The sequence below is a fragment of the Bos indicus genome, chromosome 3, assembly GCF_029378745.1.
Source record: "Bos indicus isolate NIAB-ARS_2022 breed Sahiwal x Tharparkar chromosome 3, NIAB-ARS_B.indTharparkar_mat_pri_1.0, whole genome shotgun sequence".
Classification (NCBI taxonomy): Eukaryota; Metazoa; Chordata; class Mammalia; order Artiodactyla; family Bovidae; genus Bos; species Bos indicus.
This window is the reverse complement of record NC_091762.1, coordinates 15,316,053-15,343,417: the sequence shown is the minus strand read 5'-3', so window position 1 is coordinate 15,343,417 and position 27,365 is coordinate 15,316,053. Positions and strand designations below refer to the sequence as shown.

Sequence of the window (27,365 nt, the reverse complement as noted above, 5' to 3'; positions counted from 1 at the left end):
CAGGGTGGTATGGCCGTACCATCAGCGGTCATTTTAGATCTGCCTGGAGGGATAAGTGAAGACTCTCCACTCCTCACAAGACAGGAGGTATGTTTGTATTCCAATTCATGAAAATCTGATACTTCCTCAAAGAATACACATGGGGAACACATATACTTCTAAATATCGGAGAATTCTCATGGAAATGAGTTCTCATTTTTCATTACTTCAGAAGCAGAGAATATTAATGGGAACTCCTCAATTCACTATTTGGTAGAAACCCTACTGAGTGTCTCATCACTCAGATAACAGCTTCAGAAATATATTTAGGAATTCTATACATATAAATGAAGGAAAGAGAAATTAAAGATAAATCACAAAAGTAGTATGTAAATAGAACTGGAATTTAACATAAATGTAAGGTAAAAACTACAAGTAAATTATTTTCCTTCATTGAGACATTCATGTAAAAAAGAAGGTGGACTACTAACTAAGGAGGGAAACTGAAGAGAGACAATACTATTAATTGGGATAATAATAAGAAATTAAGAATTAAAAAAACCCTTGGAAATGTGAGGGAGCCTTGCAAGTGGTTTTGACTGTGGAATCTCTGGGTTTTTATTTGACCATTATTGGATGAACTTTTAAAGACAGAGACAGGTTTGGGGGAAACATCTGTGCCAAATTAGACAAAAAAGGAAAAGAGATGGTACTTTTATAGCAAAGTCATAAGATGAAACCATGGATAAGAATGTTGAAACTTAAGAAAGCAAAAAGAACATACCTACATTTAAAAGGGATTAAGAACCTGGAAATCTTTATATTATACACAAAAACATGCGGAAACCAAAAAGCTGTTCTCAAGTTGACTGGTCACAAGAGATCTTGACTGATGTCTACAGAGGACAAACTGAAACAAATCTAAGATAAAAAAGAAATAACTACATTTACAGATGCCTGGGTGTGAGGACAGAGTCATACAGACAAAGATATCTGCATAAATAGAAAAAATTCCTACTGGTAACAGTGTGCAGGAGAGGTGGAAGGCATCACAGAACACTGGAATAAAGTGTCAATGTAATTACTTCACTGAAGCCTTGAGTGTCCTAGGCTAAAAACCAAGGAACTTCCAAATGTAAGCTGGCAAAAGAACACAGTGAATGAAACTGACAGCTGGTTGGATAAAACAGGCATTTCTTTAGTCTAAATCTACTATTAAAACTTTAACAACAACACAGTATGAGTTTTGGTTATACTCTGCTGAGAGTTCAGCACTATAATCCCCAGTAACTAGGGGATGGTTTAAATGAGCTGTTTCGGGTTTCTAATGCTATACGTATCTTTGGGTCAACTATGGAAAAACAGATTAACCACGCTAGACTCGGACACTGTGCAGTAATCAGTTCATAGATACTATAAATTTATTTTTAAATAACACATTTAAAAGTAATTTCTAAAATTTAAATTGCTCCTTCCCACCAAAACTTAAGCATGTCCCCAAATTCTAAGAAATTCCTCTTCTTCTATTATTTATAAGTCAAGACTACTGGTTACGTTTGTTAAATGGGACTGAATCAAAACTGGTTATAACTAAAATGGATGCCATAGGAGAAGAATATGAACATAAAATATCAACGATGTGGAAATCTCTGATCAAGTCTTCTTGTTTCCAGATTCAAGTTGTGAATCCTTTGCTATGGTTCACAGACCATAAGAATCCCGGAAGCTTCTTCTGAATGAGCTGAATGCTGAGATAAAAACTGGTTCCACAATAAAAACAGCTGTTTCCAATTGTGGGAAATTTATTTACTGAAAGCAATGCATTTCATCTGACTCACCAATTAAACGCAGTACAAGAATGATTCAGAGTCTGTGCTGGTGGATTTTTATGCTAAAAAGTCCATGTTTTTCTCCCTCCAATTAGGTTATTTCTCAGTGCCCAAATCAGATAATTCACTGAAATGGAATTCCTCTGGAAATTCCCAGAACTGTACTAATCACCACAATAAATTTTCTGATTTCATTGCCACATGTTCACACTTCACTTATGAGTGTATCTTATATATCACCCCAGAGAAATTGTCAGAAATCAGAAAATTCTGATCAACGTCACACTCAGTTAAAAAGAAAATAAGACTCAATATACTGTGCTTCAACCATTATGCTTCTACTATAGTAAATAAGCTTTTTCCAAACAAAAAGATTTGAAAAGACCCTGATGTTGGGAAGGATTGAAGGCAGGAGGAGAAGGGGACAACAGAGGATGAGATGGTTAGATGGCATCACCGACTCAATGGACACGAGTTTGAGTAAACTCCAAGAGTCGGTGATGGACAGGGAGGCCTGGCGTGCTATGGTTCATGGGGTCACAGAGTCGGACACGACTGAGTGAACTGAACTGAACTGAATAGGTTGCAGGTTCTAGCACGGGAAGTTAGCTATGAATTGAAAATGCTGAAAACCATTGATTGTGTCTGACACTCCAGTCAGAAACTTCCTCACCAGTCCTATTTCATGTCTACTTAACAAAGATACTTAAATAAACAGAATTAGTTATCAAGAACTGGGTGAAACCAGAAACCTGGCCACATTTAAGAGTATAACTTTACTACAAGTTTATTTGCATCAAGCTGATTTTAGACTTTTAATATATAACAGTGTATTAATAGAACAGTATGAAAATTAAAAAATAAGCTATCATTTATAAAACAACTAGTTTTCTTTTCAAAGCTTTCTGAGATATGTTTAGTTCAAAACTGCTGAAGTGATTAAATCTGTTTGATTCCCTACAATGAAAACAAGGAGAGAAAGGTTAAATGCCTTGTTCTAGACTGTGTATCTATCATTTCTGCCTGTGCCCTGATCTGATTTATTCAACATAAATGATCAAATATGCCTGTTTTATTTTAACTAACCCTTATGATAAATCTACTCAACACAAATAGTAAAGAATATTTTTTATTTTTGCCTTAATCAGTTAGAGATTGGTTTCATTTGACAATCAGTACTTAAAAAAAAAACACTAAACTGATTGTTTGGAATAAATTTAAGCTTACAGAAAAGTTATAAAGTCAGTTATCATATGTCTTTTACACTCAACTTTCCTTAATGTTTTACTTAACTATGGCATATTTGTTAAAACTATGAAATTGACATTGGCATAATTTTTCCACTCATGTTCTTTTCATGTTCCAGATTTTAATCTGGATATCACTGTATTTAGTATCAAGTCTCCTTAATTTTCTCTGATCTGTGACGGCTGCCTCAATCTTTCCTTGTTTTTCCAGGTCTTTGATATTCTTCAGAAGTACTGGCCAAGTATTTTGTACAAGGTCCTCCACTCCTGCCCCTGCTCCTGTTTTTTTGAAGTTTTCGTATGTTTACACTGGGATTAAGGGTTTTTGTACAGAGTAACACAGAAATGAAGTTCCCTTCTATCACATTATATCAGAGGATACATATTACCATCATGATTTATCATTGATGAAATTACACTTTCACTCGGTTTAAAGTGCTCTCTGCTAGGGGTCTTCACTGTAAAGTTACTACTTTCCCCTTTCCATAATCTGTTCTTGGGAATTAAGTCACTAAATTCAGTCCATATTCAGGAGTTAATTTTCACCTTCTTGAGGGAATAGTCTACATACATTATTTGGAATACTTCTGTAATGATGATCCACTCCAGTATTCTTGCTTGGAAAATCCCATGTACAGAGGAGCTTGGATGGGCTACAGTCCCTGGGGTCCCAAAGAGTCGGACACGACTGAGCAAATTCACTTTCACCTTCTATTTATTTACTTAATCATTTGTATCAGCACAGACTCATGAACATTTACCTTAATCTTAGGTTATAATTGCATAATGTCATTATTTAGTTGCTTAAACTGTTCCAGCTTTGGGCACTGGACAGCTGTTTCAGGATAATAATGTCCCAAAGCTAACTGACCATTTCGGAATACATGGTAGATAGTTTTTGGACATTTTAACAGGAAAGCAATTTATGTATAATGAATCTATCTCCAAGTTATGTATGGAAAAATTATCAACTGACGACTGAGAAGATCAATTTAATATAACATGCAGTTTAGTTATGCTCTTTTTATACTTTAAGAAGGAAAACTATTTGACAGAGACAATTTCAGATCGAGAAGATGCAGTTATTTCCTTCAGAGAATACAAAATTATAAGGAAAGAGTAAATAATAAACCAATCAGGATTGCTACAATGTTTAAAGCTATAAGAATTTTAACTGCCCACATTTCCCTATTATTTCCCATTCATTCCTTAACCTCCAGAAATCTAACAATTGCCAGTATGGAAATTGCTCTTAGATTACAGAAGATAATCTGCTAAAGCAAACTGTCTTTCAGTCTTTATCTAAATGATCAGCATCTGACACTCCTGAGTACAAAACTCCCTTAGGAAACCCAGCGTGTTCACCCTAAACATTATCATTCCTGCTCTTAATTCCTTTAAACAACCACTGATCTAAAACTTTACCTTCAGGTTTGATTTCTCTTTTGAGCTACAGATTCGTATATCCACTAAACAGCATGAAAGTCAAATCCATTTTCCATCTCCAGTCTCCTTTTGCATACCACCTTTTATTTAATTAGGCTTCCCTGGTGGCTCAGATGGTAAGGAATCTGCCTGTAACACAGGAAACCCAGGGGATACCCAGAAGATCCCCTGGAGAAGGGAATGGCTACCCACTCTAGTATTCTTGCCTGGAGAATTCCATGGACAGAAGAGCCTGGACAGCTACAGTCCATGGGGTGGCAGAGTCGGACATAACTGAACAACTAATATTTTCTTTTAATCACATCACCATTCAACCAACTGCCTGAGAGAGGTATCTTAGAGACATTCTAAAATCTTCCCTCTTTCTTTTCTTTACGACTTTTAAAAATCTATTTCTGGACTTCCCTGGTGGTCCAGTGGTTGGAAATTCACCTGCCAATGCAGGGGACATGGATTTGATCCCTGGCTGGGGAGTATTCCACATGCTGAGGGCAACTAAGTTCACGCAGCACAACTACAGAGCCTGTGCTCTAGAGCCCATGCTCCACAATGAGAAGCCACCGCAATGAGAAGCCAGCATACCACAACCAGAGAGTAGCTCTTGCTCGCCACTAGAGAAAGCCCACATGCAGGAACAAAGACCCAGTCAAGTCAATAACAAACAAACAAAATTACAAAAATAAAATCTATTTCTTCTGAATATTGTTTTCTCTATCACTTCCTTAGTTCAGGGCCCCATAATATTTCACTGAGACAATATCCAAACTGGTCTACCTGATCTTTCTCTAATCCATCTATCAAAGTGCTATCCATATGATCTTAGCAAATCATTCTACTTTAAAACCCTTAATTTCCCACTGTCTATAAGGTAAACTCCAAACTCTGTGGTATCTTACATAAACAAGAGGCTCTATGTTCCCCATCTATCTTTCCAAACACATTTCCTGGTCCCATATCAGACTATTTACAGTTACCTAAGTACAGTATCATGTCTCCAAAATCCTCCAAAGCTTACTTCTCTATGAAAAATAGTCTTTACCCTTTATTCTTTGCACAATAAACTCAAAATATCTTCCTGGTTCCTTTTAAGTGAGTCCTTCTCTGCTCCCTAAAATATGCTGCGAGTACCTCAACTTTAGGAGTTATCAATTACTATTTGTATACATGTTCATATACTCCAATGAACTATAAATTCTCTGAAGGCAGATATTACATCTTATTCCTTTTGTTTGCATTCCTTGTATCTGGCAAACAATAGAGACAAAATAACTGCTGAATGGACAGCTATCATAATAGTTAAGATTAAAAAACCAAGTTCTTAAGCTTTGCCTAAATAAAACAAATTCTGACTTTCAGTGATCAAATTAGAAGATATGCCACGATTTAGCACTTTTTCCTTATTATTTTCATTAACTGAAAATCTTTTTCTCAGCTGGTCTTCTGTGAATAGGTAAGCCAATTTTCATGTCTGTTAAGACTTTCATGTCTGTCAAAGCTGTAAGAATTTTAACTGCCCACATTTCCCTATTATTTCCTATTCATTCTTTAACCTCCTGGAAAAAAAAAAACCCTGTTAGTAAATCAAGACACATTTCTACCCACTTAACTAAAGAGTACTGTGAAGAAGAGAGATTCCAAGGTACAGATCAATTAACAAAAGAATTTAAATTAGACTTGTGATAGAATAAAGAATACATGTGATCTCTGCCTCTGACTCCTGGCACATAACTTCAAAAAAAAATCTTGGAATTTCCTGATAGTAGTGTCTTTGCTATGTCTAAGAGGTGGCTTAAGGTGAACCCTAAGATTCCTTCAGGATGGAGGCTGGTCATTAGAGACCAACCACAAGATTAGACAGTTGCAACTTTGGGTGAGCCCAACCTGCAGAGGATGGAGATGGATTAGAGACTGAGTGCAAACACGTGGCCAATGATTTAATCAAGCATGCCTATACAATGAAACCCCAATCAAAATTCTGAACCCAGAGGCCTTGTGAAGCTTCTTGGTTGGCGAACATAGTGATCTACTGAATGACACACCCATATTCCAGAAAGAGGGCATAGGAACTCTTTGTCCCTTTCTCCACACCAGCTATTGCCCTATTCATCTCTTCAATTTCTGATCTGTATCCTTTATAATAAAACTGCAACTGTAATTACAGTGGTTTCAGTGAGTTCTGTGAGCCATTCCACCAAATTATCAAAACTGAGGGCTTAGGACTTTCCTGGTGGTCCAGTGGTTAAGAATCTATCTGCCAATGCAGGGGACAAAGGTTTGATTCCAGATCCAGGCAGATCCCACATGCCATGGAGTAGCTAAGCCCCTGTGCTACAACCACTGAAGCCTAAGCACTCTAGAGCCCGGGAGATGCAACGAGAGAAGCCACTGCAATGAAAAGCCTGCAGACTGCAACTAGAGAGTAGCCCCCAATCACTGCAACTAGAGAAAGCCCACGTGCAGTAATGAAGACACAATGTAGCCAAAAATAAAATAAATAACCCATTTCAGGTTTTTTTTTTTTTTTTTTTTAATGAAGGGTTGTGGTAAGACCTAAACTGTGGCAGGTTGGACAGAAGTGTGGGTGGACTGGCGACACTGAAACTTGCAGCTGGCATCTTAAGCCGGGGCAGTCTTAAAAAAAAAATCTTTGCTCTTAAATTGTAAGGTCTTCTCTAACTCAAGGTGATTAGTATCAGAACTGATCTAAATTAGAGGAAACCCAGTTGGTGACAGAGAATTGATCAGAACAGGAACTTCAGTTCAGTTGCTCAGTCATGTCCAACTCTTTGCGACCCCATGGACTGCAGCACGCCAGGCTTCCCTGTCCAGCACCAACTCCCAGAGCTTGCTCAAACTTATGTCCATCGAGTCAGTGGTGCTATTCAACCATCTCATCCTCTGTTGTCTCCTTCTCTTGCCTCCAATCTTTCCCAGCATCAGGGTTTTTTCCAAGGAGTCAGTTCTTCACATCAGGTGGCCAAAGTATTGGAGCTTCAGCATCAGTCCTTCCAAAGAATATTCAGGACTGATTTCCTTTAGGGTTGACTGGTTTGATTGCCCTGCAGTCCAAGGGACTCTCAAGAGTCTTCTCCAACACCACAGTTCAAAAGCATCAATTCTTTGGAGCTCAGCTTTCTTTACAGCCCAACTCTCACATCCATACATGACTACTGAAAAGACCATAGCTTTGACTAGATGGACCTTTGTTGACAAAGTAATGTCTCTGCTTTTTAATATGCTATCTAGGTTGGTCACAGCTTTTCTTTCTTCCAAGTAGCAAGTGTTTTTAAATTTCATGGCTGCAGTTGTCATCTGCAATGATTTTGGAGCCCAAAAATATAACAAAGTTTCTCACTGTTTCCCCATCTGTTTGCCATGAAGTGATGAGACCAGATGCCATGATCTTAGTTTACTGAATGTTGAGTTTTAAGACAGCTTTTTCACTCTCCACAGAGGTCTTACTATGTTTTATTTTTTAAAGGAAAGAAATAAGACAGCTTCTTATTCATTAAGCAGGTATTTCTGCATATGTCAGATCTCCCTGCTATCTCAGTCCCTAAGGTCCCTGAAGCCAGATGTGGATCCATCCTTTCCACTCTAACCCCAATAAATGGCCTCTTGGGTGACTTTATTGTCCATGAAGGTGATATACTTGACACATTCAAGTCATTTCCCTTCACCTTCACCTCAATTTCCCCACTTGTTATAAGCTTCTTCTCACAACTCTTAAATTAGGGGCCACAGCTTTAATATTTCTTGGAGCCAGATAAACCACTTCAATAGTTAAACTGGGTCATATCTAACACACATCAGGAAACTGTGAAGACTGAGGCAAATGGAAGACTGCATGCCCCGACTAAAGACCTGGGGAGTGGAGAGGGGGTGCCATTATTGAGACCCAACCTTGACGTCATCCAGGAAATATGGATTAAGTGTTGTCAGATGTTCTGATTTCTTTTCAAAGGAAAGTAGAACTCTGAACAGTTATGTGAAATCTCCAGATTTTAAAATTTCAGCATTAAAAAAAAAAACTATAGAAATCACCATAATGGGTCATATACAAACCAAAGGTCGATGGTTTTTAACCACTACTTTAAATAATGAAATTGTTCAAAGCTACCCAAGGCTCTCTCTTTTTCTCACTCTGTATTCTCTGTAGCGAAATCTTTCTCTCATGATGACATGCAGATAAACAGATAAGCAGATTCATAGATATATAGTCTGTCTTGTTACAGTGCTTCTACAGTGTGAAACAGCTCCAGAATGACAAAGAAGTTGTGTGAGTACATACATGATTTTTCAAAGTACATTAATGTTTTGAAACACAAGATTAGCAGCTAAACGAAGACTACATGAACACAAACTAAATGCAGTAAACCGTTGAGCAATGTAGTTTTGTTCAGAATGCCCATGCATCCTTTTGGGAACAACTGGTCACAGATATTCCTACAAATGCTTACTGTGTGTTTCCCCCAATCTTAATGCAAAAGAAACAAATAAGAACAATAAACCAGAACCAACTATATCTGGCATCAATTTATATTTATGATATACACTGGGCTTCCACGGTGGCTCAGACCGTAAAGAATCTGTCTGCAATGTGGGAGACTTGGGTTCGATCCCTGGGTCAGGAAGATCCCTTGGAAGAGGGCATGGCAACCCACTCCAGTGTTCTTGCCTGGAGAATTCCATGGACAGAGGAGCCTGGTGGGCTACAATCCATGGGGTCACAAATAGTTGGACATGACTGAGTGACTAACATGTTAACTACATTGAGCAGCTTTAACCCTTCTTTATATCTGCTTCTATAAGGCTACTTTCATCTTTCTTAAAAGTCCTATGTTTACTGCAGTATTTCATTACTTATTGAACAATTTAACACATATTTTTACCTGCTGCTGGTATTTTCCAGAATTATTGCTTTTCTTGGTGCTCTGTTTACAGAGTTTAATAGGTTTTGAGAGTCTGTTCCTAACTGTATTGTTTCCAGACACTCTTTTACCTTTAGTGAATAATATCACCAAAGTTTTTCAAAACCTCAGAGTGAAATGCCCTTATCTCTAGCCCAAACATCTCTCTTGGGCTCCAGAACTACATACCCAAATGCCCACTCAGCATCACCATTTGAATTTTATAAAGGCATTTCAAGGTTTATAAATATTAAAAAGCAAACCTGTGCTCTCCCCAAATCCCTCCTCTTTCAGTCTACTCTATATCAGGACAATGCACGAACCTCTCAAACATTCATGAAGGAGTCTGCCAACACCCTTGTCTAAGTATCATTTTATGTAGGCTACTGCAATTGTCCACTGATTGGTTTCCCTGTAACTATTTTTACATTTACAATTCAATGTTCACGCAGAGCTAGAATGATCTTTAAAAATGCAAATCTAAAATCAAAACTTGTTTTTTTTGCTTTGGTTTTTATAAAATCAATATCTTTAACATACACTCTGGCTTTTTTCTTTCACAACTCTCTCACCATTCTGTTTTGTATTCCCTCTCCTACCACAATGAACCTTCTGACCTCTCCCCTACTTTTCCTAATGTCTAAGCTCCTTAACATTTTAAGATCTTCAAATGTGCTCTTCACCCAATCCTTAGCTTAAAAAGCTTGGTGGTTTCATATCCCTTAACAGTAAATTTTCATTCCTGGGCTATAACTAATTACTCCACCTAAAATAGGTACCTCCCTCCCCTTATTTACTCTAATGCTGTTACATTAATTGACAGCACTTAAATTAATCATGCCATTATTTGTGTGCTTACCACTCTACAGTTTGTCCTCTCTCACCAAGCTGAAAGTTAATGAGGCAAGGTATCAAGTCTTTACTCTCTACTACATAAGAGTGAGTGAAAGAATGCTAGATGTTTTGCAATTCAATAAATGAATGAATGAATGAATAGATGAATAAGGGGAAATTGTGTTCACCTAGATAACTGCTGTTCATCCTTCATTCAAGTAACAGTCTAGGGTCACTTTCTCAGGGAAGGCTTCCTGAGTTAGGCCCCCATTTCATACTTACAAAGAACCCATATATATGTATGTATGTATGTCTTTGTGTATATTTATAAACTGCTTGTCAAAATTTTTATGACATTTAATTTGTAGCTTTATTACCTATCTCCTCCAATATTAAGTTCAATGAGAACAATGAACCTGTGTGCCCTAATCTCTATTACATTACAACGGTCCACAAAGTAAAATGTGTGGCAAACAGCAGATATTCATTAACTGCTGTTGACTAATTTTTATCAAAAAATATGTTGAATGAACCTAGAGTTCGTGATTTTTTCCCCTCTTTATTACACTATTAAAAACTACAGCTTCTCTACCAAGATAGCTTCTATTTTTCAAAAGTTCACAAATAATTAAAATCAGGAACAAAAACTCTTTTCTTTGAGGGGTTTATCATTTCCTCTAATGCACAAGCTTTTAATCTTTTGGAGGAATATTAATTAACATCTGTGTGTTTACTCGGAGAAGGCGATGGCACCCCACTCCAGTACTCTTGCCTGGAAAATTCCATGGACGGAGGAGCCTGTTAGGCTGCAGTCCATGGGGTCGCGAAGAGTCAGGACTGAGCGGACTTCACTTTCACTTTTCACTTTCGTGAATTGGAGAAGGAAATGGCAACCCACTCCAGTGTTCTTGCCTGGAGAATCCCAGGGACGGGGGAGCCTGGTGGGCTGCCGTCCATGGGGTCACACAGAGTCGGACACAGCTGAAGTGACTTAGCAGCAGCAGCAGCAGCAGTGTGTTTACTATGTGCAAATCATTTTAATAAACACTATAATCACACTTACTTCTTCTAATAATAACCCAACTAATTCCATTTTATAGAAGAGATATTGAGGCTTAGAGGGTTTACCTGGAGAATCTGATCAAATGCATGGATTTTTTTCCTGAAAAATACACACAAGCATATATATACATAGGGCTTCCCTGGTGGCTCAGATGGTAAAGAACAGCCTGCAATGCAGGAGACCTGGGTTCAATCCCTGGGCTGGGAAGATCCCCTGGAGAAGGGAATGGCTATCCACTCCAGCATTCTTGCCCGGAGAATCCCACAGACAGAGGAGCCTGGTGGGCTACAGTCCATGGGGTTGCAAAGAGTAAGACATGCCTGAGCAACTAAGCACAGCACACACAGCAGCACATACACATAATTTTACTTACAACATCAGAGGTTTCATGAACTTTCTAGAGTTAATTTATCAGCTGGCAAATTTGAGATCTTTGATAAAGAACTCCTGACTTAGAGATATCGCTACATGAATAGGCAATGCTTCCTCTTTCTTGTTTTCTATATTCTTTTCAATTCTCAAGGCACTTTTTAGAAATTACAAATGCATTATCTAAATTTGCTTCATGTCATTTTATTCAACTAAAGCCACTTTTCTGAAGATACCTAAAGGTACTCTGAAAAATGAAGTCCTGCTAAATATTGAGTTAAATTTTACAAAGTTGATTATTTTGTTTTCGGCCATACCGCATGGCTTGTTAGTTCCCCAACCAGGGATTGAACCTGGGCCCACAGCAGTGAAAGCATAGAGTCCTAACCACTGGATCCCAGGGAATGCCTGAAAAGTCACAGTTTTGAATGCTTAGATTTTTATTATGAGACGTACAGACTTAACAACATATTCTTCATATAACACAGAAACACTTATAATTGAATTAGCATATATTAAAAATCCTGCAAAGTTATTAACAGATAGCCACAACACTGTAAATCAATTATACTTAAAAAAAACCCCACAAAAACCAAATAACAGTATATATATTAAAAATCCTGCAAAGCTGTTAACAGAGAGCCACAACATTGTAAAGCCATATCTCCCTAAAGAAACTGTAATGGCCTTTTTGAGCAAGAAAGTAATTTTTCCTGATTTCCAAAAGTTGAGTATTATCTCATTTTGATAATGATCTCTCTTCTCAAAACTAAAAATTAACTCAAAGACATGCCTTATCTTACTTCTCACATCTACTGAAAACTAAACGGTGGAAGATAACATTTCAAAATACATTTATAAAAACAAAAACACAAAACATTAGAGCTATTCAAAGCTCATGTACATGTACCAGGCAACCAGTAAGCAAAATTCACCATTTCTCTAACACAAACAACTGGCAACAAAATAAACCTCTTACCTGTTAAGGTCTGTACTGCCCTTTCGCTGGAAGGCAGTGGTTCCTTTCTGTGAGGCCGATTTAGTGAAGTGTCCTGTGCAGAAAACAGTCCAGGGCTGTCAGTTAATTTCTTCCGGCCACTGGAGTTAGGGTTTGAAACTCTGCAGCTCCCTATTGCACTTGTGAAAAGGTTTGTATGTTCATCACTGCTGGCTGGATCAGAGTTGGGAGTGAATCCTCCAAGGGATAAACTCGGAGAACTTTCTGAACAGTCAATCTGTAAAGGTGTCTGCAATCCCAAGGCCAATGGACTAGATTCTGAAGGCTCTCGGTGCACCCACTGTTCTTCTCTGTTTATTAAACTTTTTGAAGGAGAGAGATGAGGGCAGGACATATGACACCGGTGCTTTTCCTTATGTTTATATCGCTCTCCAACAGTGTCCTTTCCAAATCGATAGCGCTTCAAAGATTCTAGGACGGATCTGGAAGAGCCAGCGTCCATGGAAACCTGCGGTTGCTCAGAAGAACGATGTTCTCTGTGTTTGTGCCGGTGCCTGTGTTTGTGCTCAACCATCCAACCATAGGCCATCTCAGGAGGGACGCTAGGGTAAGTACTCATGGAAAGGAGGGGAGTCCTGCTGGTTGTAAGAAAGGCCTCCTGTCGAAGTAACTTATGCTTTTTCTTATGGTATTTGGTGGGATTGAGAAGTAAATGGCCAGCATGCATATAGGAAGGAGGTGGAAGTGGAGTGGTGAAAGAAGGCGATGGAGGAGGTGGATAAAGAGTGGGGGGATACCTTCCATAGTAACCTAATCCTATGGGAGCAGCTGTAAGGGGTGAGGGAGAGTAAGGCATGCCGTAAGAAGGATAGAATCCAGTACTAGAGAGAGGAAAACTAAGGCTGTGCATAAAAGGCATTTCAGCCATTGCCTCCCTCATCTTAGGGGGTCTCCCTCTCTTCTTTTTTAAGTCAGGTTTTCGAATGTAGTGCAAAGGGTCTAGGGGGAAAGAAGGATGTGTATAGAAACTATTAAAGTTGATCCGAAAAATAGTTGGAAGGAGGTCTCGGGGAATAAAATGATGACTTCGATGAGTGATTCGAATTTCACTTAGGCGACTTATTAATTCCTCCAGATCTGCAATGAAGTCTGGATCCTGTCTATTTCGGAGTTGGGGGTATTTCTTTTTCCGTTTTCGTTTTTGCCTTTTCATCTTGTCATAGCTGAGGTAATCATGATTCCTGCGCTTACATTTATGTTTATGTTTTTCTTTAAGACTGCTTAGGACTGTAGAGGTTTCAGGGGGAATCAGAGAAACATGCTCAAAAGAATGCCTCCTCTTTTTTTGCCCACAAAATTTCTCTGCCCGGTCTGATGTGCTGTTATTATCTGTTCCAATTCCACTATCACTGGGAATGGTCTCATCACTATGAGATTCACTAATAGGCGAAGGAGTAGCTTCTTTCAGAGATGTGAGTTCACTCAAGTGTGAAGGAGAATTTGGCAACAAAGTAGGAGGAGATAACCGCCTCCTCCCCTTTGAGGCCTTCTTCATTGCAAGAGTCTGAATCATACTGCCCTGTCTGGAGTGTAAATGCAAATATGGCACTGAACTGGGTTCAACAAAGCCTGCATCACTACTTACAGGGCTCTGACCTCCACTAGTCCCAGAAGACTGAGAGCAAATAGGTGATGGAAGAATCTCAGAACTACTAGCAGATGAAGGCAGCAAAGGGGGAAGAATCTGTCCTAATGCCGATCCAGCTGCCTGCTGAGCTGTTTGTTCAAGAACAGCAAGGCTGGTAGGGCTACCAGAAAGAATGCCATTTAAGACAGTTTTTGGTTTTCGACCTCTCCTCTTTCCTATGTAAATGGTTCCTTTCTTGCTGACATTTATCTGTTGGCCCAATTTAGAGCCAAATGTAGCGGCAAGACTTGACACTGTATTATGGAGTTTGGATTGCACTTTCCCTTTATTACTTGATTCTACAGAGCTTGAAAGAATTTGATTCAACAGTTTCTTTCTCTTTAAAGTCTTCATTTTATTTATTTTGCGGATAATTGTTTTCATTAATTGTCCATTGTTTCTCTTGGTAATTTTTTTATCTGGTTCCATCTCAAGGTCACTCATACTACAGACAGTTGGCCTATGACTGTCATCTAGATCATCTGGATCTTGAAGTTGATCCTCACTCTCAAAGAAATCACTGCTACTTCTATGGTTATCACTTTCAGATTCAAGCTTGCTTGGACTTTCAGTGGCAACAAATGGAGCCACCGATAGTACAGGTGGCTTCATCTTGACTGGTGACCTCATTTGCCTCTTGGGTCTGCCTCTCTTTTTTGGAAAAGGAGACACAGACAGACTTTGTTTGAAAGAAGGAATCTCAATTTCCGGCTGTAAAATTGGGGGTTCTTGTTCTTCCTTAGACTGCAAAGAAAAGACTTTGGAAGCAGGAATTTTTAAAGTCCTCTTAGGTGGGCCCTCCAGTTGAGGCATCTCCTTAGACTTAGGTCTTCCTCTTTTGGGCTTATAAATATCAGACAAAAGGTCACTAGAGACACACATACTGGAGGACAGTTTGTGAGTAGCAAAAGACTTATGAGATGGTTTTTCACTATCAGTTAAGAGAGCAAGAGAAGGAGTTGTAGATTTGCTCAACTTTGGCAATCGGCGTTTAAGGAAATCATGATCTACAAATGAAGATGGTCCAATGTTTTTCATGAACTTTGCTGGCTCGGAATTACTATTTGATAGTGAACTACACGTAACATTTTTAAAAAGCTCTGATCTTTCTAATTCTAGCCCTTTTGGAGACCGGCATGTGCTTCTTGCCACCACTTTAGTCCACCGAGGTTTTCTTCCTTTCCTTTTTTTTAAGGGTTTGGACTGCAAAGTAGTGCTTAGGCTTTCAGCAACTTGGCAGTGTTTGTCAGATGCAGATACTGCACCAAGTTTCAGAAAGGGCTTGTTACTAAATAAACTAGTGAAGTTAACAACTGAAGGGGTAATTGTATGAATACTGGATTCAGAAGTCAAACTTGGCTTTTTTCCCAGAGAAGAGTTTATTCTTGAAATATCTATATGTGTAGTTTTAGAATCATTTAGCTCTTTATCAATCCCTTTACATTCAATATTCATGCTATGACCCATAGACCTATGACCAATGTTCAAATGTGTACTTTCAGAAGTAAATTGATTCTTTCCAACAGATTCAGAAATTTCTTCCATTAGTTCTGTGGTAGGACTTAAAAGTAATGGATTAGGAGTCATCTGTGAAGAAGTTTCAGGGGGACTTCTGGATAAAGGATTAACAGATACAGTAGGTGATGGGGAAGGGAGATTGCTTTCTCCTACTGCACTAAAAGGGGATTTTGCTGTAGATGCATCAGAAGCAACTCCCATTTGAAAGTCTGGAGAAGTGCAATATACAGGAGGTTGCTTTTCATGCTTTGAGGTTTCATAAGACCCCCTTTCACTGGATGAGAAACTGTCTTGCTGAATACATGTTCCTTCATTAAACATTTCTTTCTCCAAATTAATGATTTCCTTTCGAACTGAGAACTTTTCCAATATGCTTTCTTTACTCTGCCGTGTGACATTCTTCTCAAAAGTTTTGCTGGTGGCACCGTCTTTCAGGGATTCAGAAAGGTCCTGACTTTCATGACTAATGATGTTTGTACTACAAGAAGCCTTAAGTGGTTCCTGAGTGGGGAGCAGAGCTTCCGCTTTAAGGTTTATGGCATCTTTATTGACCAATCCTGTCATAGGACAACTCACTAGTTTCTTTCCAATGTCCTTATTAACTAATCCCATTGTTGAATTTGCTACAATCTTCTTTGCACAGTCCTTGGCTACCAGGCCAACAGTTGAACCCAATTTCTTTCCCAAGTCTTTATTAACTAGTCCAACCACAGTGCCAAGTCCTAGTTTCTTCCCAGGTTCCTTATTCACTAAACCTGGAACAATACCAATTCCTAGCTTCTTTCCTGTATCTTTGCTCAGCAGTCCTACTGTAGTGATAGCCCCTGGCTTTTTGCCTAAGTCTTTATTAATGAATACCGTTGTAGTGCCAGTTCCTAGTTTTTTTACAGAGTCCTTATTGACCAATCCTACTGTTGCATTAAACACTGGCTTTTTCCCAGGATCTTTAGTTACCAACCCAACCGCTGTGCTGATAGTTGGTTTTTTTATTAAGTCTTTATGTATTATTCCAGCTACAGAGCCAACACCTGCTTTCCTGATCAAATCCTTGCTAACCAATCCTGCAGTAGTGCCAGTTGCTAACTTCTTCGGTTTTGTCTTGGAAGACTTGGAGGGAGGACAAGTTGCAATGAGCTGTGCCAACTTTTCCGTTACGCTTGTTCCTCCATTAAGTAATGCCCTGTCCTTTAAATCAGGATCCCGGCTACCAACAAGAGTAGATGATGTTGCATTAATGTAATCTGTCATTTCTGAGTGTACTGGAGAAAGCTTCTTAGACAAAGGACTGTTTTCTCCCTGTGAATGAAGATGGATGGTTTCTTCAGACTGGCATTCAATGGCTGCAACATCACCTGATTTCTTGTACAACTTTGAAGGATCCTAAAATTTGAATAAGAAAAGGGTTTCAGAGAGAGTAAACCTTATATACCATTTTAGTTTAGCATTACAATAGAACTAGATGATCACATATCAGATATAAGATACGCAGTAGTGCTTTTTTAAAAAAACCTACCTAACTAGTGTTACACTAATGTCACAGTATGTTAGTTCCTCTACTACTGTATCAGAGGCTATCAAGATGCAGTCTTTTTTGACTTTCAACCACATGAACATATATACTACCAGAAATATCCCTGATATTTTTTTACATTATTTTAAAAAGGCAAATTCCCAGTCTACTTTCACCTAACTTTAGATGGACTAAATATACATTACTATATTAATTACTGTTTTTGAAAAGATAAATATTGTTAGCTACAATATCCCATGGTCCTCATTCAAAACAATGTTTCAGTGCTTATCTCTTTAATTGATTTGAATTATTCCAAACCAATACAGGTCAATCTCTGACTTAACTTTCACTCCTTTAACACATTCTTTATTATAATCTTGAAAAAACAGTCGAGTTTTCTCTTCATGTGAGAAGAAAAGACAATATATTCATATTTTCTTTAGAATGTGTTTTATATAAAATCTTAAGTCATAATATAAATTGCTATAAAAGTCATGAACCCTCACTATATACTTTACAAATGAATTTATAATTTCACACAACAGTATGCTTTACTTTTGGACAACAAAGATTATTTTCTTCATGTTTCAGCAAAGATTTTTTAGAACTGAGGTATAACTGACAAATGAAAGACTTGAACAAAGGTAAAGACATACTGCGTGTGTGGATAGGAAGACATAAAGATGACAATCTGCCCTAAGCAAATTTATGGATTTAATATGATCCTCATAAAAACACCAACAAGAGTCTCTCAGGAATAAGAAAAGTTACTAACATTCATTAGGAAAAATATATAAGCAAGAATACTAGCAAAATCTAAAAAGAAGGGGATAACTGTATCAAATGTTAACTTTTAAAGCCTCTATCACAAAAATAGTGTAGTGCACGAAAAGACAAAGGATCCAATGGACCAGGATAGAAAACTCAAAACCAAATCCATGCATACACGGAAAAGTGGTGTATATAAAATGGTATAATCCCTACAAAATAGAAATTGGCAATAGCTAGAAAAGTACCACACATGCATTAATTCCTTTGCCCACTTTTAGGTCAGAAGACACACTGGCACACCCAAGACACACTGGCAAAAATCTAATGTTTGCAAAAGGCTAAACATGTAACACTATTTTAATAGCAAAATCTGAAAATAAATCTAAATAATTACCTACAGGGGACTGGCTAAATAAATCAAAATATATTATACAATGGAGTGTCAAAAAACTGGGGGAAAAAAAGGAAATATCGATACACTGCTATGCAATGATCTAGAGTATGTATTATTAAAGGGAAAAACAACAATTTCAATAGTTGTTATAACAATACCTTCTGTATAAGACAGGGATAAAGGAATGTGGCTATATTAATACGTACATATCTGGTTAAAAATGGAAGAATAAACTAAAATGTAATGAAAATAGTAATCTATGAGGGAAGAAACAAAATATGACCAATATTTGACTGACTCAGAATTAAGAGAACTATCTCTTGTTTTGGACTGGACTCTCATAATTTTGCCCAAAAGGAAAAGGGCTTTGTTGACAGTCTCATATACAACTGAATTATATTAAGCTTGTAATTAAAGAAGCACATTTTATTTCCATCTTATTAAAAAAACAATATTCCCATTTTGCACTTTTACAGTTACTTTTCAAAACTTAAAAATTAAAGCCTTAAAAAAAGGCTTTATTAAGTATTTTAAAATATATTTATATCTGAAAATGTTATAACTTACCTTAAAAAATCTGTTATGAACAAACTATGACTATGTACCATAGTATAGATACTGTTCACAAACAAGACTGAAAGAATATAGAGTAAGAATAAAATTACATACTGTATAACTCTATTTATACTGAATATTAAGTTCACAAAGAGGCGCAACTAATTATGATAATAAAAGTCAGGAAAATGATTACCCCTCCTGTGCGGTAGTAATGAGAAAAAAGCATAGATCTTAGTGGGTGCTGGTAAAATTTTATTTGTTAAACTAAATATTCATTACAAAGGGTGGCTGAATTTGTGAAAATTCACTGAGTTGTTACACTTATATTTATGTTACACTTCATCAAGATATTTTTAAAATTCTGCCTAAAAGAAAAGTAAAAAAAAATCTGGTTCCTGTAAACTCCTAAAAGACTATATTGAAATCTGGTTTTTCACCTTTGTCAGAAATAAATGTCTCAGATTAATTAAAATCATCCTAAACTAGTTAGTATTCCACATTAACTATTAGTAAATGGTCTATGACTAAAGAAGGGAAAAATAAAAATAAAACAGAAAACACAGATAATTTGGTTTCAGAGAGTTTTTTCTTCCAAATACTGACACTGAATAAACTGAGTTAAAGAGAATAATATGTTGAAAACTGCATTTGGTACTGGTGGTACTACTCTCTTACAATTCTAAGAATCTCTTAAAATGACAACTAAGGGTAAGAGGTATCAATTTTAAAAGTATATTATTTCCAATGAAAAGGATACTGTATCAAAACATCATTTCCAGCATACAATTTTTTTCAACTTGAAAACAAAGATAAAAGTATTCTCACTAGAAAAGGGAAGGTATAAATACTATCATCCATAGATAAACAATTTTCCATTTCAGATACTTCATGATATACTCAAATAAACACATGTACATTCTTTCTTTAAAATGGGGCCAAAATGATTGTGGCTTCATATCCCACTGGAATAATACAAGGAAGATGCCTTTTTATGTAAATAAATCAAGAGTGAGTCTATCAATTTAATGGTTTCATAATAGCTCAAAATTAATAAAATCAAACTCACACTGGCTACTTTTTAAACAATTTTTGGCTATTTATTTTTTAATTTAAATTCTTCTCCTAACAGTTCCTCCCCCACAAAAAAAAAAGATTTATTTATCTATGGCTGCGCTAAGGTCTTCGTTGCCTCATGTGAGCACTCTCTAGTTGCAGTAAGCGAGGCCTACTCTTTACTGCAGTGCACAGGCTTCTCACCGAGGTAAGTTCTCTTGCTGTGGAGCACAGGCTCTAGGAGCTCAGGCTCAGCAGTTGTGGCTTGCGGCTATATACACTGGCTCAATAGTTGTGGCACAAGGGCTTCACTGCTCCACGGCATGGGGGAATCTTTCCAGATCAAGGAAAGAATCTTCGTCTGCTGCATTGGCAAGCAGATTCTCAACCACTAGACCACCAGGAAAGTCCTTGCCTATCTGTTATTGTACTATGATGATGAACATCTAATTATATAAATCTCTGCCTATTCATCCAATTATTTCCTTCAGATCAACTTCTAAAAGTGGAACTGCTTGGTTGAAGGGTGTATCTGTTGTTGCTGTTCAGTTGCTCAGTTGTTTCCGACTCTTTGCAACCCCATGGACTGCAGCACACCAGGCTTCGCTGTCTTTCACCATCTCCCGGAGCTTGCTCAAACTGATGTCCATTGAGCTGGTGACGTCATCCAACCATTTCGTCCTGTGTTGTCCCCTTCTCCTCCTGCCTTCTATCTTTCCCACCATCAGGGTCTATTCTGATGAGTCCGCTCTTCACATTAGGTGGCCAAAGTATTGGGAGCTTCAGCTTCAGCATCAGTCCCTCCAATGAATATTCAGGACTGATTTCCTTTAGAATGGACTGGTTGGATCTCCTTGCAGTTCAAGGGACTCTCAAGTCTTCTCCAACACCACAGTTCAAAAGCATCAATTCTTTGGTGCTCAGCCTTCTTTATGGTCCATCTCTCACATCCATACAAGACTACTGGAAAAACCACAGCTTTGACTAGATGTGCCTTTGTCGGCCAAGTAATGTCTCTGCTTTTTAATATGCTGTCTAGGTTTGTCATAGCAAAAGATACACACAATTAGTAATTATACAAATAGGACAGCTCTGTATCAAGATTTTTTTTTAATGGAAAAAAGTTTATTATAAAAATTCAGAGTATTATAAACACTGCATCTGTAACCCAAGATAATATCTTATGACTTATGATATTCTTTATGGCAGAACCAGTAATAAATGACAACCTTGCTTGTGACAATTCTGAAATTAAACATCAGACTAACAGTATTCATGTCAATCTTAACGTTCCCAAACCTTGACAATTGGGTGATTTGGTTATATCTATCTCCAGAAAACAATATTCTCTCATTTACTCTTCCAATAAACTCACTGAGTTTTCATTTCAAATGTCATTACATTAATTACTATTTGGTTCATTTCAAATCCATTTCTTATTGTCCTGTTTTTATCAATAGGTTGTCTTTTTGCCCAAAAAACCATTTCAAAATCTTTCAGATGGTTTCAATATTTCCACCTCTTTGGTTTTGAGGTCTATACTCATCTATTGACTCTTTCTTTTTTTTTCTACTTTTTGGTTTGTATTCTTATATTGCTTGTAATATTTTCACATTAAGCTATGTGAGTTTTCTTTTTGTGAAATGTCAATGTGCTGAATGTAAAGAAAATATTTTTTTTACTCCCATTATCAGTGTTTAAGGTTTCACAACCTGTTTAAGATACACTTTTGAGGCATTTCTATGTACATTTCACTTACTGACTGGTATTCTGAACGAGGCATTTTTTGGAATGTGATTTTGTAGTCCTTGTATATTTTCTCAGCAGTGTAACAGCTGTTGAAGGTCTTGACCTATGTCATTTTTCTAAATTGTGGAGTTTATAATTTCTTATTTAGAAGAGCTGGAGAAGGAAATGGTAACCCACTCCAGTATTCTTGCCTGGAGAATCCCATGGACAGAGGAGCCTGGTGGGCTGCAGTCCTTGGGGTCGCAGAGAGTTGGACATGACTGAGCAACTAAGCACAGCACATTTTGAAGAGCCTTCAATATTCTTGAAATAGTAGTTGTTTCTCTGATGTTGCACATTTCTCTCTCAGTTTACTGGCTATCTTCCTGCTTCCTATTGTTTTTCTTAAAAAAAAGTTCAATGCATTCAAAAACATATGAAAAACTGTACTACCACACAATCTGTCATTTGATCCAAACAACAAACATATGATGTGGTTAATGTAATTATCCTCATTAAATTTATTTACTTTTAAACAAGGGAATATAGTTTAGAAACTAGGTCACCTGACCAAAGTCACTTAATCATTAAGTGATTCAAATATGCTTTAAACATAGTCTGATTTCAGAGCTAAAGCTCTTAACCATTTTACTGGATTAAATAGTCTCTTTAGCTTTATAGTTTGGTTTTCATAGCATAACTGAAACGATCACATCCTCCTATTGATGACAATCTTCACCACATTTTCAATGAATGTTTTTGTGGTCTCATTCTTACTTTTAAAATACTTATCTATTTTGGATTTTTAAAACATAATCTACAGTAGAGAAACAACTTTTACCTGAAAAGGTTTTGTCTATTGTTCTAACAGTTTTTCCATTTCTCATTTCATATTCACTGGCTTAAAATACATATATCACATATTTTTATTTATATTTAGGTCTAAGCTCTCCATTTTGCTTCTTTTACATTTATGTTCTGGAGAAGGAAATGGCAACCCACTCCAGTACTCTTACCTGGAAAATCCCATGGACAGAGGAGCCTGGTAGGCTACAGGCCATGAGGTCGCAAAGAGTCAGACATGACTGAGTGATTTCACTTTCACATTTATGTTTATTCCTGAGCCATTAATACAATAATATGTTGACACTATAACTTTATAATATGTTTTAATACTTAAAAAAAATTTGACTTTTTGTAATCCTATAGGAATTCCTTGATTATTTATAACATTATTGAGATATAATTCACATAACGTAAAACTTACCCTTTCTGAGCACAAATTCAAGTTTTTGATATATTCACAGAATTGTACAGCCATAACCATTACTTTTTAGAACATTTTCATAAGTCTTCCCGGTTATTTCTGCGTATGTATACTTCTAGATGACCTTGAAGTTCATATAAAATACTGAAAAACTCCCAAGTACCATTAATTTTATATATTAAAATAGGAAAAAAGATATCTCAACATTAACTTTGGCTCCACAATAACTAAATTTATCTATTTAGTCAAGCTTATTGGTGTTACTAGATACTGATAATTTTATTCATACAGCTCCTAAACACTTGCTGTCAAGTTTCCTTCTGAATATTTTATAAACAATGTTATTTCTTTGAATAAATTTTTTGTTACATTTCTTAACTCTGCTGCTGCTGCTAAGTCGCTTCAGTCGTGTCTGACTCTGTGCGACCCCATAGACGGCAGCCCACCAGGCTCCCCCGTCCCTGGGACTCTCCAGGCAAGAACACTGGAGTGGATTGCCATTTCCTTCTCCAATGCACGAAAAGTGAAAAGTCAAAGTGAAGTCGCTCAATAGTGTCCGACTCTTAGCGACCCCATGGACTGTGTCCCACCAGGGTCCTCCGTCCATGGGATTTTCCAGGCAAGAGTACTGGAGTGGGTGCCATTTGCCTTCTCCGTTCTTAACTCTAAACTGATGGTATTCAAAAACACTACTGATTTTATCTACTTTATAATCTTGAACTCTTGTTTCATCAGTAATTAATTTTTTCAACAAATAGTTTTAAAGTACCTTCTGTTTAAATGCTAGGAATAACAGCAACAAAAAAAAATTTCCCTTCAACACAGAAATTTCATTCTAATGCGTGAGGAATGGCAAGAGGCAATAAAAAGGTAAAACATTGAGAATATCAGATAGTGAAATGTGCTATGGAGAAAACCAGAGCATAAAAGAAGACAAAAGACTAAGGTTGGAAAGGATCTGCAATATTAAACCAGTTGTTCCATGTAAGGTCTGAACTGTTGCTTCTTGACCTGCGTATGGGTTTCCCAGGAGACAGAATAAGGTGGTCTGGTATTCCTATGTCTTTTAAGAATTTTCCACAGTTTGTTGTGATCCACACAGTCAAAGGCTTTGGTGTAGTCAATGAAGCAGAAGTAGATGCTTTTCTGGAATTCTCTTGCTTTTTCTATGATCTAATGGATGTTGGAAATATGATCTCTGGTTCCTCTGCCTTTTCTAAATCCAGCTTATACATCTGGAAGTTCTCGGTTCACATACTGTTGAAGCCTAGCTTGAAAGACTTTGAGCATTGCCTTGCTAGCATGTGAAGTGAGTTCAATTGTGCGGTAGTTTGAACATTCTTTGGCATTGCCCTTTTTTGGCGCCTGGAATGAAAACTGACCTTTTCCAGTTCTGTGGCCACTGCTGAGTTTTTCCAAATTTGCTGGCATATTGAGTGCAGCACTTTAACAGCATCAGCTTTAAGGATTATTCTGAAATAGCTCAGCTAGAATTTCATCACTTCCACTAGCTTTGGTCAGAGTTGCTTCCTTGCCCACTTAACTTCGCACTCCAAGATGCCTGGCTCTAGTTGAGTGATCACACCATCATGGTTATCTGGGTCATTAAGATCTTTTTTATATAGTTCTTCTATGTATTCTTGCCACATCTTCATAATATCTTCTGCTTCTGTTAGGTCCTTACTGTTTCTGTCCTTTATTGTGCCCATCCTTGCATGAAATGTTCCCTTGGTATTTCTAACTTTATTGAAGAGATCTCCAGTCTTCCTCACTCTATTGTTTTCCTCTATTTCTCACCATTGATCACGCAGGACAGCTTTATCTCTCCTCGTTATTCTTTGAACTCTGCATTCAGATTAGTATATATTTCCTTTTCTCCTTAGCCTTCAATATTTGCTGACATTATTAGCAGTGATTAAATCAGCATTCTCTTCCTGTTGCTGCCTCATTATCCAATTAGACATACATATATAATTTTTTTACTACACCAGTTTTTTACAGTATCAGTTTTAACAACTGACACTGTCTGACTCCTACTATATTAAATGAAGAGATCAGTATATACTTAAATGACTTTCATTTTCTCTCTCATTTCTACATTGTTTGTAGAAATTCACCATTCCCTGGTGACTCAGCTGGTAAAGAATTTATCTGCAATGTGGAAGACCTGGGTTCAATCCCTGGGTTGGGAAGATCCCCTGAAGGAGGGCATGGCAACCCACTGCAATCTTCTTGCCTGGAGAATCCCCATGGACAGAAGAGCCTGGCAGACTACAGTCCATGGGATCGCAAAGAGTTGGATACAACTGAGCAACTAAGCATGTTACATTTCTTTGTGGCTAACAAAAAGACTGAAGGTTGCTTTCTAAAATTTCCTGAAGAAAGAGGTGCTCAAAAATGTCTGTCATTATCATTTTGGTATAGATGAAACTATCCAGTTTGAGGACATTATGGATTTTGTCCCACTGTTCTTTGGTTCCAGATTTTGATGTTTGAGAACATCTTGAATTTTATCCTCAGGAGGTAATTTGATCCTTTCACCTGGTTCACAAAGAGGTTCTTTGCTTTATGTTAAAGTTTAAAATTTCTGCCTCCTTCTTTTAAGGTATCAGTTACACATTTTTGTATTTCTTCTTTTTTTCATAAATATCACACTCCCAACCTTTTGAGTCTTGTTCATTTCCATTTTATTCTTCCTTTCCCACCGTTTTACATGTGATGCTTCTAATTTCACTTTTACACAACTGATACTTTTCTTCTTCTATTTGTCTCCTTGGGTGCTTTTATGCGTTTCTGTTTCCCAAGCTCATGGACTGTTGTTTCACCCTTCATCCCTTTCATGAGGTGAATGATGGTGGTTGTTTACTTGCTAAGTTGTGTCTGATTCTTTGCAACCCCATGATTCGTAGCTGGAGTCCATCAGGCTCCTCTGTACATGGGATCTTCCAGTTAAGAATACTGGGTTACCATTTCCTTCTCTAGGGGATCTTTCCAACCCAGGGATCAAATCTGTGTCCCCTGCTTGGCAGGCGGATCCTTTACCACGAGCCATCTCGGAAGCCCACAGTGGCATTTTCTCAATGTTATTTTCTGGTTTATTATTCTCTCCACAGCTGTGTCTAAATTAGCTGCTTAAATTATTCACTGAGTTTTACACATCAATGAATGCATTTTTCATCAAGAAAATACAGTTTTTCATATCTAGAAAAGATATGACATTGGCTTCTTTTTGAAAATCTGCCTGGTCATTTTTTAAAGGCTTATTCTTCCTTAAGTCTTAAATCACTTCAAATAAACTTACTTTATATTCTTTATCCAACAAATATATTATTTGAAGTTCCTGCAAAATTTAATCCTGCTGTTAGTTGTGTCTACTTCCTGTTGCTTTTCATGATCAATAACTTTCTTGTTTTTTCATTTCCAATTCTGAGCCCTTCTTAAGAGCTGGGTCACTGAGGATACAGACCTTGAAGAATCCCAGTCCTAACTTCCCACCTTGAATGGGGTTAGAATAAATTATAGGTAAATTTTTAGTTCTTCTCTATCTTGAGGTAATCTTTCTGGGAGAAAGGCATTAATAACAAGATATATATATAAAGGAAAAGACTCAGATGTAGTTTAAAAAAATAAAACAAAACAAAAAAGTCCTCCAATATCTCAAAATAAAACACAAGCAAATATATGGGCAGACAATTCAAAGAGAACTGATTAGTAGAACAAGAAAAAAATGTTCAAAATCACTAGTAAAAGAAAGTATATGTGTTTTTTACATCAGGGATTTCATATTTTGCCATTATTATGAGTGACTGCCAAGAAGTACAAGAGAATTAAAAAAAATAAATGAGACCTCTATAAATATATTCACAGAATCTAATTAAAGGGTAACCTACAAACAGGGAGACATGAAAAAAAATTATAAAAATAATTTAAACAATCTCCTTTTAAAAGATATCACGGGGACGTCCCTGGTGTTCCAGTGGTTAAGACTTCACTCTTGCAGCACTGTAGGGGGCATGGGGCTGATCTTTGGTCCAGGAGCTAAGATCCCACATGCCACATGGTTCAGTCAATAAATAAATAAACAAAAGATCATGAATTAATACTTCAATAATCATATAAGAGAATAAGAATTGCACTTATGTCGTAATTCTAATCTTTCTAAAATTTTAGTACACTAAGCTAAACAACATTAAACATATTAATACTAGCCTTTAAGTGAAATATTTCTCTTAGCAATCCTT

At 37.1% G+C, this 27,365-nt stretch overlaps 1 protein-coding gene across 9 annotated transcripts in view; it reads right to left on the bottom strand.

The window, feature by feature from the left end:
• Positions 1–27,365, bottom strand: part of ASH1L (ASH1 like histone lysine methyltransferase) — a 207,940-nt gene that overhangs the window by 129,195 nt on the left and 51,380 nt on the right. For 8 of the 9 annotated variants that reach the window (XM_070779558.1, XM_019953617.2, XM_070779564.1 and 5 more), the window contains one exon: positions 12,657–17,220. The exons of the other annotated variant lie outside the window; for it this stretch is intronic. In XM_070779558.1, the coding sequence (XP_070635659.1) occupies positions 12,657–17,220 (4,564 nt within the window). The remainder of the gene's footprint in view (positions 1–12,656; positions 17,221–27,365) is intronic. 9 annotated transcript variants of the gene reach the window in all.